General features: G+C 52.2%; 5 protein-coding genes across 5 annotated transcripts; 1 reads left to right on the forward strand and 4 right to left on the reverse strand.

Moving 5' to 3' along the window:
- Positions 1 to 1272: 1272 nt before the first annotated feature.
- Positions 1273 to 3141, forward strand: PtrM4_052890 (PnbA, Carboxylesterase type B; the record flags this gene model as incomplete). The annotated part of the gene is made up of 3 exons (XM_066104977.1): positions 1273 to 1764; positions 1811 to 1906; positions 1954 to 3141. The coding sequence occupies 3 exons, from the start codon at positions 1273 to 1275 to the stop codon at positions 3139 to 3141; spliced, it is 1776 nt and encodes a 591-aa protein (XP_065959541.1).
- A 2300-nt stretch (positions 3142 to 5441) lies between these two features.
- PtrM4_052900 (Tymo-45kd-70kd multi-domain protein) lies at positions 5442 to 5846 on the reverse strand (the record flags this gene model as incomplete). The annotated part of the gene is made up of 1 exon (XM_001937040.1): positions 5442 to 5846. One exon carries the CDS (start codon positions 5844 to 5846, stop codon positions 5442 to 5444), a length of 405 nt encoding a protein of 134 aa, XP_001937075.1.
- Positions 5847 to 7873: 2027 nt separating this feature from the next.
- PtrM4_052910 (TCO89 domain containing protein) lies at positions 7874 to 10575 on the reverse strand (the record flags this gene model as incomplete). The annotated part of the gene is made up of 2 exons (XM_001937041.2): positions 7874 to 9487; positions 10498 to 10575. The coding sequence occupies 2 exons, from the start codon at positions 10573 to 10575 to the stop codon at positions 7874 to 7876; spliced, it is 1692 nt and encodes a 563-aa protein (XP_001937076.2).
- A 97-nt stretch (positions 10576 to 10672) lies between these two features.
- PtrM4_052920 (uncharacterized protein) lies at positions 10673 to 11797 on the reverse strand (the record flags this gene model as incomplete). Its single annotated transcript, XM_001937042.2, has 1 exon — positions 10673 to 11797. The coding sequence occupies one exon, from the start codon at positions 11795 to 11797 to the stop codon at positions 10673 to 10675; it is 1125 nt and encodes a 374-aa protein (XP_001937077.2).
- A 576-nt stretch (positions 11798 to 12373) lies between these two features.
- Positions 12374 to 15937, reverse strand: PtrM4_052930 (Atx10homo-assoc multi-domain protein; the record flags this gene model as incomplete). The annotated part of the gene is made up of 3 exons (XM_001937043.1): positions 12374 to 13688; positions 13735 to 14582; positions 14630 to 15937. The coding sequence occupies 3 exons, from the start codon at positions 15935 to 15937 to the stop codon at positions 12374 to 12376; spliced, it is 3471 nt and encodes a 1156-aa protein (XP_001937078.1).
- Positions 15938 to 16255: the final 318 nt, after the last annotated feature.

The following is a 16255-nucleotide window of genomic DNA, read 5'->3' on the forward strand; positions in this document are numbered from 1 at the left end:
AACGTTCATTCTTCCTCTCTATCTTTTCGTTTGTCAGTCTCCGTTTCTCTCGTATTCCTTAGCCTGGCCTCTTCGTGCGCATACCCATATACCCGGCCTTGTCACTTGATACCCATCTCTATCATTTGTATAACCTATTAATATTTCGCATTTACCAAGAATGTTTTTCCTTTGTAGAGACTACACGCCTTCGTTGGCAATACCTGGGTGGTCATCTTGTGTTTTGGCTATAAATGCCGTCTACAAAACTCTGTTTCCTTGTGTACCTGTTAGATATTAGACCTCCCGGCGCTCCTCGGCGGATGGATTGAACAAACAAACAAGCAAGCAAATAAACAAGACTTCAAAACTAATCTTCACAAAGACGCGAGACTGTGACTGATTGGGAACCTTCTGGACACTTGTGCCGTCTTTCGAGGAACTAGCGGAAGCAGCCAACAAGCCTAGTGAATTCCAGACGTATGACCAGCTCAGATCCGTGGTAAGAGGCGTGGTATAAGAGAAGAACAAATGACGTCAGGATCTTTATTTCATACACACCATTTCAACTGCGACCGAAGAACTAACTTGATATGTCGCGACAGCGGCGCACATGTGTCTGCAACCTATACGGTGTCGCTTATATGATTGTTGGTAGGAGAGGGGAGACCTATAGGAGAAGAGGAACGGGTAGGGAAACGGGTGATGAGCGAGCAACCCGATTGCAAGGTGAAGAAGCCTGGGCATCACAAAATACTTGACAGTGTGGGTAAGCACCTAATAGGCGTGTTTGGCGACTACAGTGGCCTTGGTACACTGGTATGTTAAGTATTATGACACCCAGGTGCCTACATTGCCGAGCAAGTACTAACCACAACCCGCACATCTTCTAGAATGCGAATTGTTTCTGAGATTCCCATATAAACTTGGCTGCGCTTGGCATCTATATGCGAACAGTAGATCCCGACGAATCGGCGCTCGGCATATCCTTATCCGGAACTTGCGAATATCGTCTTTCCTTCCTGCTCCACACTTCCCATCCTCTTTCCCATCCCGGCATTTGCCAATATCCCGGCCGACATTGCCGACCGTGATAACAGATGCGGATAACGCGTTGAAGTCTCCACAGCACATTTCGGTAGCCACATATAGCAGGTACCAAGACTTCCACCGTCGACTACAAGGCCGATCTGGAGACAAAGTGGGGAGTATGCATACAAGCCCAGGGTAGTATGTCCGACGTCGGAACACTATGATGTGACGATAAGAAAGCTGTATATATATACAATAACTATGTTTCCACCCGACAACGTAGCTCCTGCTCTCCACGAAAGTATCGTACCGTCTTTACAGTCTTACGTCGGCGCCATGGGCCATTCAAACATGGTGCAGCGAGTCATATCCACCTTGGCGGTAGTAGCTACCAGCTTTTCCGGTGTCACAGCTACATACGGCACATCTGCAGTCACGCTTCCCGGCTATGGCAGCTTCGTCGGCACCACCGTCTCGCAAACTCTCACCAAAAAGCCTTTGCCAGCACCCGTGGATGCATGGCTCGGTATCGACTATGCGTCCCAACCTACGGGCGAGGGTCGCTTTGCGCCTGTTGGGCCCCCGGAGCCTTTCTCGGGAATGAAGAATGCTTCGCAGTATGGGTTTTCGTGTTATCAGGATCCGTTGGATATCACGTATGAGATGGATGAGGCGTGTTTGAGTATGAATGTTTTTCGGCCACAGGGTGTTAAGGCGGGGGAGAAATTACCGGTTTTGGTGTGGATTCATGGGGTATGTTCTGTGTAATATTGGGTGAGGGAGATTGCTGACAATTTAGGGTGGATTCGTTGCTGGAAGCTCTAGGAGTTTCGACGGCGCTTCATTCGTGGCTAATTCGAAACAGCGGTTGATCACTGTAACGTTCAATTATCGAGTGAGTAGGTCGCCAGCCAGGAAAAGATTGAGGTTAATTTAGAACAGGTCAACTCTTTGGGCTTCCTTCCACATCCTGTTTTCGAGCGTCTGGGTCTGCTGAACCTCGGGCTTCGAGATCAAGAAACCTTGCTCAAGTTTGTTCAGCAGTACATCTCATCGTTTGGTGGTGACCCCACTCGCGTTACTATCGGTGGCCGTTCAGCGGGTGCACACTCAGTCGGCATACACCTTTTCCACAACTACGAAAAATCCGAGGGCCCTGCACCTCTCTTCTCCCAGGCTCTTCTCCAATCTGGAAGTGTGACAGCTCGCTCATTCCCCGACTCGTCATACCCGTTGTACCAAGAGCAGTTCTCCCGCTATCTAGGTCTCACAGGATGCAGTGCCGTAGCCAACAGCACCGACACCAAGATCATCAGCTGCCTACGAGCCGCTCCCATCGACAAAGTCCAAAACGCCAGCGCAATAGTATGGCGAGAATCTGAATACGCCATAACCTGGCCCTTCCAACCCACACGCGGCGGCCCCCTCCTCGAGCAATCTGGCTCTCTCTCCGGTCAAAACAAGCAATTCTACCGCATCCCCACAATCACCACGAACGTGCCCGACGAAGCAAAATACTACACCTCAGGCAACCTCACCAAAAACGCTGAATTTCTTGCCTTCATGAAGAACCTCATCCCCGGTCTAACCCCAGACGATCTCTCAGACCTCGAAACCTTGTACCCGGACCCCGCTAGCGATATTAACGGCCCATACGCACACAGTCCAAATTCCACTCAATACAACCGCATCTCCGCCGCTCTAACTGATTACATGTACGTCTGCGCTGGTCAGGAAACCGCAATCCGCATGTCCTCCGCCGGCGTCCCAGTTTACAAACTCGTCTTCGCTGTCAACAACACTTTCCCGGCTTGGAAAGGTATCCCACACACCGCAGATACAAAGTACACGTGGGCAGAACCCAGTGGTGCTGGTGGCGTACAGTACCCCGACGTAGGCAAGGAGCTGTTGAACGCGTATTTCTCTGATTTTGTGGCTCTGGGTGGTGATCCGAATAAGGGGAATAGGACGGGTGTACCGGTGTGGCCGAGGTATGTGCAGGGGGAGATACCTGGGTTACAGTTGAGGATGGAGCCGTTTGGGAACAGTAGGGTCGAGGGGGATGGGATTAGGAGGAAGATGTGTGAGTGGTGGAGGAGTGAGGAGAGGGCGGGGAGGTTGGAGAAGTAGGGTGAGTAGAAAGATAGTAGGGAATAGCTCTTATTATGTGAGTTTAACGAACAGCGTGTTGTAGTTCGTTGCAATTGATAAGATGTCGCAGTTCTACAAAAACATATGTCTCTTCACACATGGTTGACATCACCGACCTACTACTCCAATGTGACCTTCAACACAGCCCTTGGGTTTCTAGGCGAGATCCGGATATTCGGATCTAAGAAAAACTCACGTCGTTTACAGATCAAACGGCTACAGTCGCGTATTCAGTATACTTTTTTTTTCGAGATGAAGCCAAGATACATGTAGTCAGAGAAAGCCCAATCTCACAAGATACAGCCCGGAACTATGGTAGACGTTACTTTTACAACATGCCAAAGTCCAACTTTCCCATACCCCATTACATTCCAATCTCCCCTCTTATCACAATCCCATCCTATTCTATCCTCTACTTTCTTTTCTTCGCCTCCCTCTTTTTTCCTTCTTTTACCTAGCACGCACGCACACGGGCCCTATCCCGCTATCTTTTACCCCTTCTTCCCTACACACACGCTACCCAACCCACCCACCTTTTTTTTCTCCCGAAGAAAACAAATCGCCATCATGGCATGAGCGCATAAACGCATAAACCCCATGCTTTGTCTTGTTCTTTTTCTCTCGCCAGCCACCCGCTATCCGTTATGCCCTTGTGTCGCCATCCTAACGCTCAGCCACACGCAAATGCTCAAAGCGCACGACTCACGACTCACACACCAAGCATCACGACTCACGCATTAAGCACTAGAGACCAAGCATCACGCACCAAGCACCAAGCCCATCACACCCTCCTTACTCCCACCCATCAAGCTCACCACCCATGCGCCCATCACCCAACCCCCGATGTCGGCGCTCGCCATCTTCCAATCTACTTACCCACCGCCTACTTAGGCGATAACTCGGTGCCATTACAAGGCAAGGCGAGGTGAGCTGTGCAATACCGATACCGATACGAGACAAGCAAAAAGGTAATCGGGCGTAAGTAGGTAAGGCGGGCGATACGAGGAAGGGAAGGTAAGAATAAGACTTTTTCTTCGGTCATATCCGCGGTGTGGATGTAGCCGTTATGAAGATCGGCGGTTGGAAAGGATGCGGAATGTTGGCAAGAGACAGACTGCGCTTCGCTGACTGGGGAGTGGAGCGGAGTGGGGAACTGGGATTGGGATTGGGTGTGGTAAGCGCGTGAGCAATGAGCAGCGACTGTCGGGATCTCGACTCCCAACACCCCTGAAGATCGGCACAAAACGTGTTCACTTCTCGTGTTCGGTTCTCAAAGAATCGGGCAGTTGATAGTTTTAGATGGACACAAAGAATGAGGTAGGTGGTTGAATGTGCAATGTAGAGTATTTGTCAAAATCTTGAGCGAGCTAGCTCACTATCTTCCGACTCCGAAAATCCTCTCTCCAAGCCCCCAGCCAGGACCAACCAACCATCCACCCGCCGGAACAAAAGGACACAGCCACCACAAAACAAGACAAGGAAATAAAAAACTGGCAGTGGGGGGTATATATCTTTCCGTAAGAAAGCGCAGCAGCAACTCTATGGCGCGCGCAATTCCTAAACGGGAATGGGGGGTATTTCGAACGAAGATAAAAGGGGGGGATTGAGGTACACCTAACCGACCAAGCTAAGGAAAAGAAAATATAAACGGTTGGTGACCAAAGTACTTCCTTCCTTCTCTCTCTCTGAGTATCTCGCCGGTAGAAGAAACAAAAATAAAACAAAAGGAAAGTAGTGTAAAACCCAGGTTTAGTCGAAAATGCCGCCAAGAAATATGTTTCCGCGAAATCAATCGTCCCCTCTGATCAATCGTCCCAGACAAAATGGGGGAAGCTGAGAAAGATTTCGACCAAAAAAACCACATTCGAGGTTGTAGATTCGGTGTAGATCGCTGGGATCCAAGTTTGATGTTGTGAAGTAGCAGCAGCTTATTTGCAAGCAAAAAAGAGTCGTCGTATGGTAGAAGCGAAAATAAGAGGCAGTTGATTTGTCCAAGGCAAAAAAAAAAAGAAGCCCCAGGCCAAAACCACCAAGAGTTACAAAAGAGCTAAGGGTAGAAGGGTATTTGATGCAGGGACGTAAACGGACATGCTCGTGATAAGACGTGAGAAAAGTTGGCTTGATGAATTGAGCGGCCTAGGCCAAAGGCGGCTTCCGGGGTATATAACTTGGTGGGATCAAAGACAAGAGTGCACCAGTCGATGATGCGCGCGCGCACGGAGAAGCTGGAGAGCAGGCTTCGGAGTTGGACGATGGGGATAACTCATAAGCAACTAGTCTCAAAGGACGAGGTAGCCAACGCCTGCAGCAAGCGCAACGACAAAGGCGTTGACGTTGAGGGTCGAGGCGGCGCCTTCAAACGGCGTGGTGGTCGAGCTGGGGACGGGGCCGCTAGCTGAAGGCGCAGAGGCGGTAGGGATGACGCCGGTTGATGCGACCATGGTGCTGTTGACGGGGTACGAGGGAACAATGGTAGCGTGGGTAGCAGGAATGGTCGACGTCATGTTGACGGGAGTGTAGCCAGGAGTGGAGCTCGAGATGGTGATGGTGTTGACGCGCGTGACGGTGGAAGTGATGTACACAGTCGCATCGTAAACCAGGGTGTCCATGGTGGAGGACGGGGGCGCATCAGCGGAAGCGCCAATGGCTAGCGCAGAGAGGGCGACGATCTGGAAGGAGCGCATGTTGATGGTGTTGTTTGATGTTGGTCAAGGAAGGTGTGTTTTGGTAGTTGTGCGATTGCTATTGAATGCGCGAGGCTTCGATATCAAATCGGAATGGGTTGCAAATGGTATGCTAGAGTGGATGCGACAGGAAGCGCGAGTGATGGACTAGGTCGAGATAGTGTTTGGTAAGACTAGTAGTCTGAGGCTTGGGAGGGAGCTGGTAAGGAGTGTAAGTGCCGAATGGCGGAGCAGGATGCTTTAAGAGAGGAGCGGTTGTGGTGGTTAGCCCGTACGTGAAGATAGTTTGGATCGTGCGTTTGGGGGGGAAACAACGGCGAGTGGAGCCTGGGGGTGGTATTCTGTCTTATGAGGCGCAATTTCCCTAATCCTGGTGCAATTTCGGCCCTTGACGGCGCTAACGCAGGTCGGCCGCTGTGTGCTAGCGGCTACTCGGCTGTGCCTGACAAGGAAGCGGCGATCCAGCATAGTGGTGTGGGCCTGCGCGCACACTGCATCGCACATGCCTCAAGAAATCTGCCGGACCCACACTGCCAAACGGTTGCGCCTGCCTTTGCTCGTGACCTCACTATGGCGTGCAATCGCCGGGACAACCTTGGGAAGGCACTGCCGGCGACGCTCTCCCCAGATGTACCACAATCAAAGGTCCAAGGTTTCAACGCAGCTCCCCAGAATACCTCACACTCTCTGTGTTCCAACCCCCATCGTCATAGCCTGAGGCGCACTGACGTGAAACAGGCACAGCGAATCGTTGCGCACTGGGGCTGTCGCTTCTGGCAACTAGTCAAGGGAGCTGCAAAACTCGACTTGACTGGCGCCACGCTGCATGTCCTGTACACCGCACTGTACTCAGTACTCAGGTACAGGTGCTGGCGTGCTGTCGTGGCGCGCCATGTCTGCTGCGACATTGTCAGCGCGCGAGACTAGACCAACCAGCGACTTGTCCAGGCGAGTTGATTTCATGGCCATGCGACAACGTGGTTTTTCAAGCGCGGCTCAAAGCCATCGATGCCGCATCTTGGCGTCGGAGATGCGCTTCCTTCACCGCTGACCATCTAGATTCGCTCGGCAAGCGAATCAGGCGAATCACAACACCACCAACTGTCGTCAGGCCGCAGCCGTGGTGGTGTGGACAACAAGAATTTTCCTGCAAAGACTTTGATGCTGAGTTTTCCTTGGTGACTTGCTCAACAACAATGCCATCCAGTGACAACAGTCGTTTTTGTGACTCCCCGCGCAGTAGCAGCCCATGAACAGAATAGCCTTTTTCCTGCATGGACAACACACCGGCCGGCTTCCGTCGCACTCTTCACCCCTCCAACCATATCATCGTGACAATTGACACACAGGAACTCCGCACAGCCAAGGGCCGAAAATAAGATTACCATGACACTGGCCAAGCCATATCGCTGTGATTGGCTATATCTTGCCATCCCGGCTATTAACTCGCCTGGCCTCATTTCTTTTCTTCACCCGTCGCATTGAAGCCACTGGCAAACAATTGCAAATCCTGCTCAATCCTGCTCCTTCTCCATTCACCCGTACCACGGCTACGCCTGCTTCTGGAAGTTGCTTTGCGGAGATTGGTAAAGCGCTGAATCGTGCCCAAAGTAAAAGTATTGATAATCGCCCACTCTCCTGCCCATTCCAAACACCAGCCATGCCTTGCCAGTCCTTCAAACCAGTTGCGCCGCGAAAGACCACAGCGGCAACCCCCAATCTCTGTACCAAGCAAAGTCAGCTCTGCAGTCAGTGTGCGGGCTACCATCCAGGCTTGAACCGGCTGCTTGCCGAAACTAGCAAGCCGTCATATCGCGAAAACCACGCCACATCCAGCAGGCTAACAGTGCCCCTTGAGATACACTACCGCCCATATTGACAGGCCCCATAAACCCAAGCATCACGGCAAAACTCTTAGAAAGCGGATAAGCGCACGTACCTTCAGACTAGTCTTGGCATCTTCGCGCCATAGTCGCAAACAACCTCGTTGCGAGTCGTAAGTGTGTGATCGCCACAATAGTAATATTTCAGTCGGCCTCGACCACTTCGGCACTCTCCCATAGTCGTCGACAAATCTCCTCGGCTTCGTTTCGGCGAGCCTGATCGCTCTCGAAACTTTGTCGGCCTTCAACCTCATTGTCGCTTCGACTAGTCTTGCCCCGGCTTTGGTCGTCAAAGCTGACTCGCGACCTTCGCGACCCTGCATCTGTTTCAACAGGCCCATCGTTGAAACTTGTGCTCAGGCTGCTGGCGCCTGTTGCAAATCCGTTTCCGTTTGACGACTTTGGTATCCGCGTTTTTCGCGACATGCCAGGGATCTGATGTATGCGCCCAAGCGAATCTGCAATAGGGTTGCGGTATCTCCGGACAACGTTGTACTCGACGGCAACGTGATTGAACTGCTGCTGTAAGCGGGGATCAAGACGTCCCTCTCCGTTCGTATTATAGTGAATGCTAGACTGCAAGTACGTCGGTCCGCCTGTGCGGGGAAGCGTCACGGGTACGAGCTTCTGCGGCTCAATGTTGGATGACGCACGTTGCAGCATGAGTTTTTGCTGGGTTCGCGACGGCGGCAAATTAGTTGGCGTAGTAGTGCCAGACCGCTGAGGCGTTTTTGAGGGCGTATCAGCACCGCTGAAGTTGGGCATCGACTTGTTCCTCTTGCTGATATCAAGCTCACCTTGGCTACTATCGTGGTTATTAGGATTGATCGACATGTATGTGCCATCATGCGGCGTTCCAGCAGAACCATGGCCGTCCATGAAGCGTGATACTAGGTCACGTCCTGGTGTGTCTACCAGTGTAGATCCAACGGATCCAGCAGTGTGATTGAGAAGGTTGTGGCGGTCAGATGAAGAAACGACAGTCGCAGCGACTGACGTTGTTTGAGGAGGGACATGGTGAGAAGCGCTGCGCTGGAGTAGTCGGGAAGTGATCATGTCAGCATCTGGGGGCCGAGAGTGCTGGTAAGAGCTCCCGCCGTTGATCTGCGTATTACTACGGGTGCGGTCCGTAAGTGTCTGTGTCGACTGCGCTGGCGGCTCGCGAGCTACGTTTGCCTGTTGTGGTGGCTCTCCTCGATTCTTCTCCATGTTGATTTCTGCAGCCCGGTGTTGTGCTTCAAGTATGACAGAGTTAGAGCGCGTGTTCGATCTAGTAGTGGTGGGTGATTGTGACGCGCTCTCTTCAGTCCAGCCGCCGTCATCGCCTTCCTCGTCGTCGTTGGGCATCTCGAAGTGGACTGCAGCGTGCGGCTCCGGTGAAGATGTACGCGATTCTCGGGGGGTGGCGAGCGCGCGCTTTGAGGGGCCGTTTTCGTGCTTTGACGACTTGAGCGCGTGTTTTGCGTGTCCTTGTCGAGGTGGCAGCTGCCCGCTCGAGTGGTTCCTCCGTATATTCGCCTGCACATGTGCCTGGTTCGCTCTCACAATGGCGCCAGATGAGGCATGGCGCTTGAAGCCTGGGCGAGGGCTGCTGGGTGCGGACACGGAATTGCCAGACTGCGTGCGACGGTGATGCCTGCCTGTACTTTCTGCCGCCTGTTGCGCCTGGACTGCCTGCTTCTCAGCCTTACTCAGCTTGTTGAGATTCTTGCCAAACGACGTGTTTCTTTGCACGCGCTGGCCGACGACATGATGACGCTGTGTCTTGTGGTGAGCAGTCCGCTGATGGCTATCCGACGGCGACTGCGAGATGTGCGACTGCGACGAAGACTGCCTTGTCATTGCGGTTGGCCGTTTGGGCCGCGAATTAGATTCGTCGTCTGAAGCCATGCTGACGGCTGCCGGTTGGCTGCTGCACTCTGTCTTTCAGGTGAGGGATGCGCTCCCACTTGCTTGCCGATGCTGCACGTAGTGATGCGAGTCGGCGGATTGTGGGAAGGAGTGGAGCAGCCAGCGGATAATGTCGTAGTGCTGGCAGCCAAGATGATCTAACGGCCGGCCATGGGGATTCAATTGCGTGCGCTGAAGCGTTGAGGCGTGGTACAGCGTGCCACGTTGGGCCCAATGATATTGATGAAGTTGGTGGATTGCATAGCCAACGGTCAAATGAGTAGGCGGTGAAGCAGCCCCATCCGCTTTCGGCTCACCGCGGCCCGGCCCCAATCCTATGACATGACCGCATCCGCATTCCACCCGCGACCACCACCTTCGCCATTCCCTCATCGATGGTCTTACTTGCGAAACAGCTGCAGCTACACAAATTCGGATTCAAGTCAGCCATACGTCATTATCAAGGTCTCATCATGTTGACCCATTTCACTCAGTGCCCTGACCTTGCAGCATATTTCATGTTTATTAGGCATATCTGTTGAGAATACAGTCCGTAAGTGACTTGGTGGTATCAAGCGGAGGAGTAGTCACATGATTGGTGACACGTGCAGGTGGGTCCTAGCGGGGAGCTTGGACGCAGCTGCACGCAACACGGATCTACGAACGTGTGAATAGCTCCTTAGTCAATACAATACGAGTCGTACCACCACTACCGTTGTGCCTTAGAGAGCGCTCTATTAGGTAGTCATACTACTACTAATAGTGCCAGCTTCTCAATAATATCTCTTATATACATGTTCCCTGTGCACACCCTTTTCCTGCCGCTTTTTTGTAGCCTTGCTCCTTGATCAGCTACAGCCAATATGTGGCCAACGCACTTTTTGTATGTGCTGATAAGCACTGCCCGTGGGGATACGAAGAAACCAGTTCTCCGCATCAAGAATGACTCTAGACATGATATCCCAGTCAGTATCAGCGTCGCGGTTGCCGTGTCATTTTATTCACCATTCATCATCGTAAGATTGTTTTCTGCGCATTTTCCGTTGCCCATGCTCATATCGTGAAAGTCTGGGCAAACCTCTTCAGCTTACATTTCATTCCCCGTTGTAGTGCCGCCCGCTGCTGACTCATCTGTCGCTGTGCAGGATTCATGCCGTCTATGCAACCAAATGAAGAAGTGGTAAGAAGAGACTCGGGACGCGATCGGTATGATGGCGGCGGCGGTCCGGAAAAGTATGTTGGCGCATCAGAAAGATCACCCATCGAGTCCTCGCGAGTGAGGCCTGCGGCTGCCGTCGATGGTCGTGTACTTTCTGCGCTGCGAGCTGTGCGTAGGAACATGGCATTTAGACGTCGCTCGAGGATGCTATCCGCATCGCCAACCCTTGTGCCCCCTGGTGTACCCTGGCGAGAAGGCGCATGTTCGCACGATTGCGAATTGACCGACAAGTACGTTGACGTCTGTCGTGTTGATGGCCGTATTTCAGGTCGTACGAGGGAACTGGATCGTGTTATGACGAATGAGGTCGTGTCTGCTCGTATGTTCTCATGTGAGATACCGAGGAGTGGCATCGACGCCGATTGTCTGTTGCCTGGCTTCCGGTCGACAGGACGCTGTGACTTGGTGCGCAACAGTGAAGGCATTTGATCGTGCACTTTCTTGGCGCAACGACGAAGTGACTTTGCATGTTGACTGGAGGCTGTCGACGGCCTCTCCATCCCAGAAGCCCTGATGAGTGGAATAGCATGCTGAGCGACCGCCGAGTCCTTGACACCAGGCTTGGTCGCTGCTCGCCAGTATGAAATGCCACCCATTATTGGAGGCGAAGGCGTATTCATACTGGCATCCAACCATGCATTCACATCGCGTATGACGCTAGAATCTGGTCTTGCTGGACGGGGCGGGGGTAGGACGGGTGGACGGGGCGAGACTCGCTCAATCTCGACCGATTCCAAAGACTCATATGGTGTATCATTGATGATAGGTGCTGCTCCAGTAGAGGGTGCTGTACGTGGCCGTTTAAGGGACGCTTTCCGCTGTATACCTTCGTCTTCTCCTCCACCCCTCAAGGCCTGGCGCGATGCTACTTTCCGCAAATGTCGCTGCAGCCATTTCTTTGCTGTTCCATGTTTGTTATTTGCTGCAGAAACTGTGTATTCGGTAGTCATTGTGGTCATGTTGACTGTATGAGAAGAAACTGCTCTCGAGAATGTCGTACACTGAGTGATGTACCGCCGTAACAGTAATGTGAAAGAAGTTGAGATGGATGATCTAGTGGCCTCGTATCATTCGACCGAGTTGTTCGTGTAGGTAGGTGCAGTTGACAGTTGTTGTACAGTACGACGTCATGAGCTTTGTGTGGCAAGTGCGATCTGAGGCTCAATCATGATAGGGTAGGGGTTCCCTTCGATCGCGAATTTGCTGCGTCGTTGCAATCGTTTAAAGTGTTCTGGGTGCGGTAGTTCGGGGTGCCTCGTGTCGACTGTACCACAGTCGTCAATCCCGACAAATGAGGCAAGCGCAACTTGGTAACCATAACATGTGACCGTATACCCAAAATCTAGAGTAAGAAGTGTGTGAGTTACAACCGGAGATTAAGGAACGTGAGTTGTTCAGAAGATCAATCTGACTGCGAGGTCGATGTATCGTGACTTGTTCAAGACAGCAGTCATAACAATTAGCTCTATCATTACTTCAGCGTATGAATCCAAAGATAAGGAGCGCTCTACCTGCCCCAGTCAGGAAAGTTCCATTCAGCCCTGTGAGTTCCCTCCATCAAACCCCTTATCCAACTTCTTCAACGCCTCTTCAACCTCCACTGCTCTCTCCTCGCCAACCCTAAGTCCCTGCACACGAGGCAAGTCGCGCATAACTTGCTGCACCAGCTCCTCCAATGCCTTGGGGTCTCTCATACTGCCCAGGGTAGCGGCATCAAGCTTCCCTTTGCCCTTGCCTGCCAAATCTGATCGAGATGTTAGTGGCTGCTGTGGCTGAGGTTGGGGCTGGCGTTTCCGCAACATGACCTGCCCTTGTTTGTCCATGTAGGTTTCGTACCCTTGTTGGTCGAGCACTTCGTCAGGTACGCGGACGTTGACGGGTGATCTGTTGCTGTTTTCGGCTGCTGAGCCGGGCGTGGCAGAGGCGGCTGCTTTGGCCTTGGCGTTTGCGTCTTGGTTGTATTTCTCGAGTGCATGGATGCGATCCTGATTTTCCTTGTTGTTTTCCATGAGGAAACGAAGGCACATGATGGCATGTTCACGAATGTATGGGTTGTGCTCATCGTAGGAGCAACAGTTTAGGACTGCTTCGATGCCGCCGAGTGGCCGGATCTGGTCTTGGACGTGCTTGTTCTTCCACACCAAGGAGCTTAGAACAAGAACAGCTAGCTTCTTAAGGTTGCGCCATTCAAAGTCGGACGGTTCATCTGCTGCTTCGTCCATGTACGGTCGGGGTGACGGTGAAGTGGGTGGAGGAATATAAGGCTCCGCTCCCGCCGCTGTAGTGTCATATGGACGCTCAACTGCGACAGGCTGCGGCTGGGATGGCTGCTGCTGATTATTCTGTGATGAAGGAATGTCCACCTCTACTGGCGCAGGAGGCGGTGGTGCCTGTTGGGCATTTCTGAGAGGAGGTGGCGACAGCTGACCCTTGGGTATCGCTGCATCCAGTTCTTTTAGCAAAGTGACCAGCTCGTGCGAGATTTCCCAATTGCTCAGCATCCTCTTCCAGGTTTCGTGTTCTGTGAGAATAGCGAAGAATTCGAGGTATTGGTAAACGCCCTCATACATGCGTTCCATATCCCATAGGTTGAGAGGGAAATCTTCAGGCTGTGCATGTCCAGCACGGATCTGACCCTGCAGGAAGATGAGTGCACAGGTTTGCGGGATGATGTGTCGGCGGAACTCGGTGAGCAGAAAGTTGACCATGTGGACGTCGCCTTGGTCGACTTGCGGATGGTTCGCCTTGATTTGTCCTTTAGTAGGCTGAGCACGCGCTTGTCTGGCGCGGAAGATGTTGGTGAGAAGCTTCATAATGACCGCTTGAGCCGGCGATATTATGTCTTTTGACCTGATATAATGTTAGCCTTGTCAACTTTCTAGAAGCAGGAACTAACTCAGACTCTCTGAAAGCATGATAAGCGAATGGCAGTAGCTGATTCGCAAGGATTGCTTCCATAATCTTCACCATGAACTTGAAGTAAAGCTCCTCTTCCCGCAGGTCCCAAGCGGCGACAAAGATTAACAATTCGCGCAACAAGTTTCGTCCGTTGTCCTGTGCAAGGAGCAGGTGGCATCGCACTCCATGCATGCTCCTGATACCGCTGAAGATTGTCGGATCTGCATAATAACCGGGCTGTCCTTCTTGCGGTTCAACGATTCCCGCCATGATGATCATGGGCAAAACTTCAATCTCCGTAGGACCCAAAATAAGCGGAACGTCGGTGAGCAGACCTCGACCTTCATCCCCAGGGATGTCGTCGTAGTCGTCATCATTATCATCGTCATCCTCTGGCGGAGGAGATGTCGGAGAGGCTACGTCACTGATTAGCCCTGATGGACGGTCGGGGTCTGGCTCCAGACGCTTTAGTAGATCGTCTTTGCCATTTTGGAGAATTTCCGCTCCGAAGGATGGCGGGTATGTCACACGGAAATCGATCTCACCTGCTGGAGGAGACCGTTTGATGCTGGGATCTAGTAACGAGTCATCGATTGCTGGTTTCCGGGGCTGTTGCTCCGCTGCCTGGGGTGATGCTTGGTCGTGGCTAGCGTCATGGCCTGGCAGCACAGAGATTGAAGTGCGCATTCTATCGACCTCAACCTGCAGCTGGTTTATACTCTTTGCGAGCGCCTGTACACTTTCCTCGTTTTTCGCATGTTGGTCAACTACCTTGCGGTATGTGGTCGACTGGGTTATTTGGTCTCGGTATTTAGCAACCACATCGGCGTACAACATATTCCATTTCTGTGCTGGTTAGTGGGCATCTTTCTCAAACAATCATCACTACGTACGTTTTTCTCTTCTTCGCCCATTGTCTGCCACCGCCGCCTACACTCTGCGGCAATTTCATTTGCGCCAGCTTTGACACCGTGCTGAATGAGAGTCTTCTTGACTTCGTTTCCTGTCTCGCCAATATAGAGCAAGAAAGGAGATGAAGCTGGTTGCTGTGGGATCTTGAATGTATCCAAACTGCGTGCTGCATGCGTCGGTAGGGCTTGTTCCTCAGGTGGCGGGCCTTGATCTTGATCCTGCTGTGGAAACTCGTCCATCTTGTACTTCATGTCGGCAAAGTTGGGTAGTTCATTGTCGAGATGGCTGTCGAACAGCTCGATCCAAAGCATGAGTTTCCGCTGCTCGTTCCGTGCGATCAGATTGTTAAGAAATTGTAGGCAAGTGATGAGGAGCTTCTTGTAGGCATTGATGACACCCTGCCACTTGTCTTCGTCTTGGGTGCCAGCCTCGCCGTCGTACCCTCTTGCTGTGACGCGCACGCAGACATTGATGAGAGCGAAGATGTCCTTATCATATAGCCTATCGGCACTCAGGTTTTGCACTCTTTCGCCGTGTACCTGTACATTCCGAGCTATACACACAAGCTGGTTCAGACGTTCCAAATCTCTAAGTAGGCTCGGCGAGTAGCTTGCAATGAGTGGACCCGACAGCCCCTCATATTCTGGCGCAGCAGGATCCGGCGCAGCAAAGCAACGACGTTCAAGAGAGGGTATGGCAGCCTTTATCACACCGGCAAGATCGTCCCAAAACTCCCATGCGAGACCGAGTTCTTCGCGCAACTCGACGCTCTTCCGCGACTCCTCCAGTGTCTTCTTGACCACATCCCGCTCCAACATGCGCAGCGTGTCATCTCTGACATAGCCGGGGTTATGGAAATGTACGGTATATGGAGCAAGCGCGAGGCGTAGGCGTGTAAGGTATGGTCTTGCGTGTATCCCGTTGGAGCTCGTGGGCCGCTCCGAGTCTGCTACGCTTTCAGTGTCATTGACGCTGCCCTCGCCCATGTCGCCCCTCATGTCTTGCTCTATGGCCACTGGCGATACAGCGCGTCGGTCCCAGTCATTCCACAGCTGATTTTCGGCGAGCAGCGAGCGATAGACCCAGACACGGATAGGGCCTGGTGCGCGTAGAATGCGATAGAGGTTGTGGGAGGCCAGCTTTTCGATGACGTTGTGGTATTGCGCCAGCGCGATGGGTGCAAAAGCCAGATGGGCAGCGCTTTTTTCCGTCTCAGCAAAAGGCGACAAAGGATGAATTGTAGTCGGGAGCGAATCGGAGTGCGTGGAGGAGCTCGAGTCGGAAGTCATGGTTGTAGGCTTGGAAAATTGTCAACTCGGCCGCGACTTCCCCACTATCCATGCCCCGCTTCTGCAAACTTAGAAAACTGACGTACTTGGAGCTTTCATCCATGGATGTGAGCCGAGTCTTTTTACCTGCGCTGGACCTAATCTGATGCGGGCTTTAGCGAACAGATCCCTAACAGATGCAATATTTCACCTCAACTGCAACAATTCGCACACATCACTCACATACATAGACATAAAAATTTACTCACGATTGCAAAACATTCATTCATACATCTACAACATATATATATGTACGGGGAAAAATGAACCGCGTAGAGG

Source organism: Pyrenophora tritici-repentis, chromosome 10 (assembly GCF_003171515.1).
Source record: "Pyrenophora tritici-repentis strain M4 chromosome 10, whole genome shotgun sequence".
Taxonomy (NCBI): Eukaryota; Fungi; Ascomycota; class Dothideomycetes; order Pleosporales; family Pleosporaceae; genus Pyrenophora; species Pyrenophora tritici-repentis.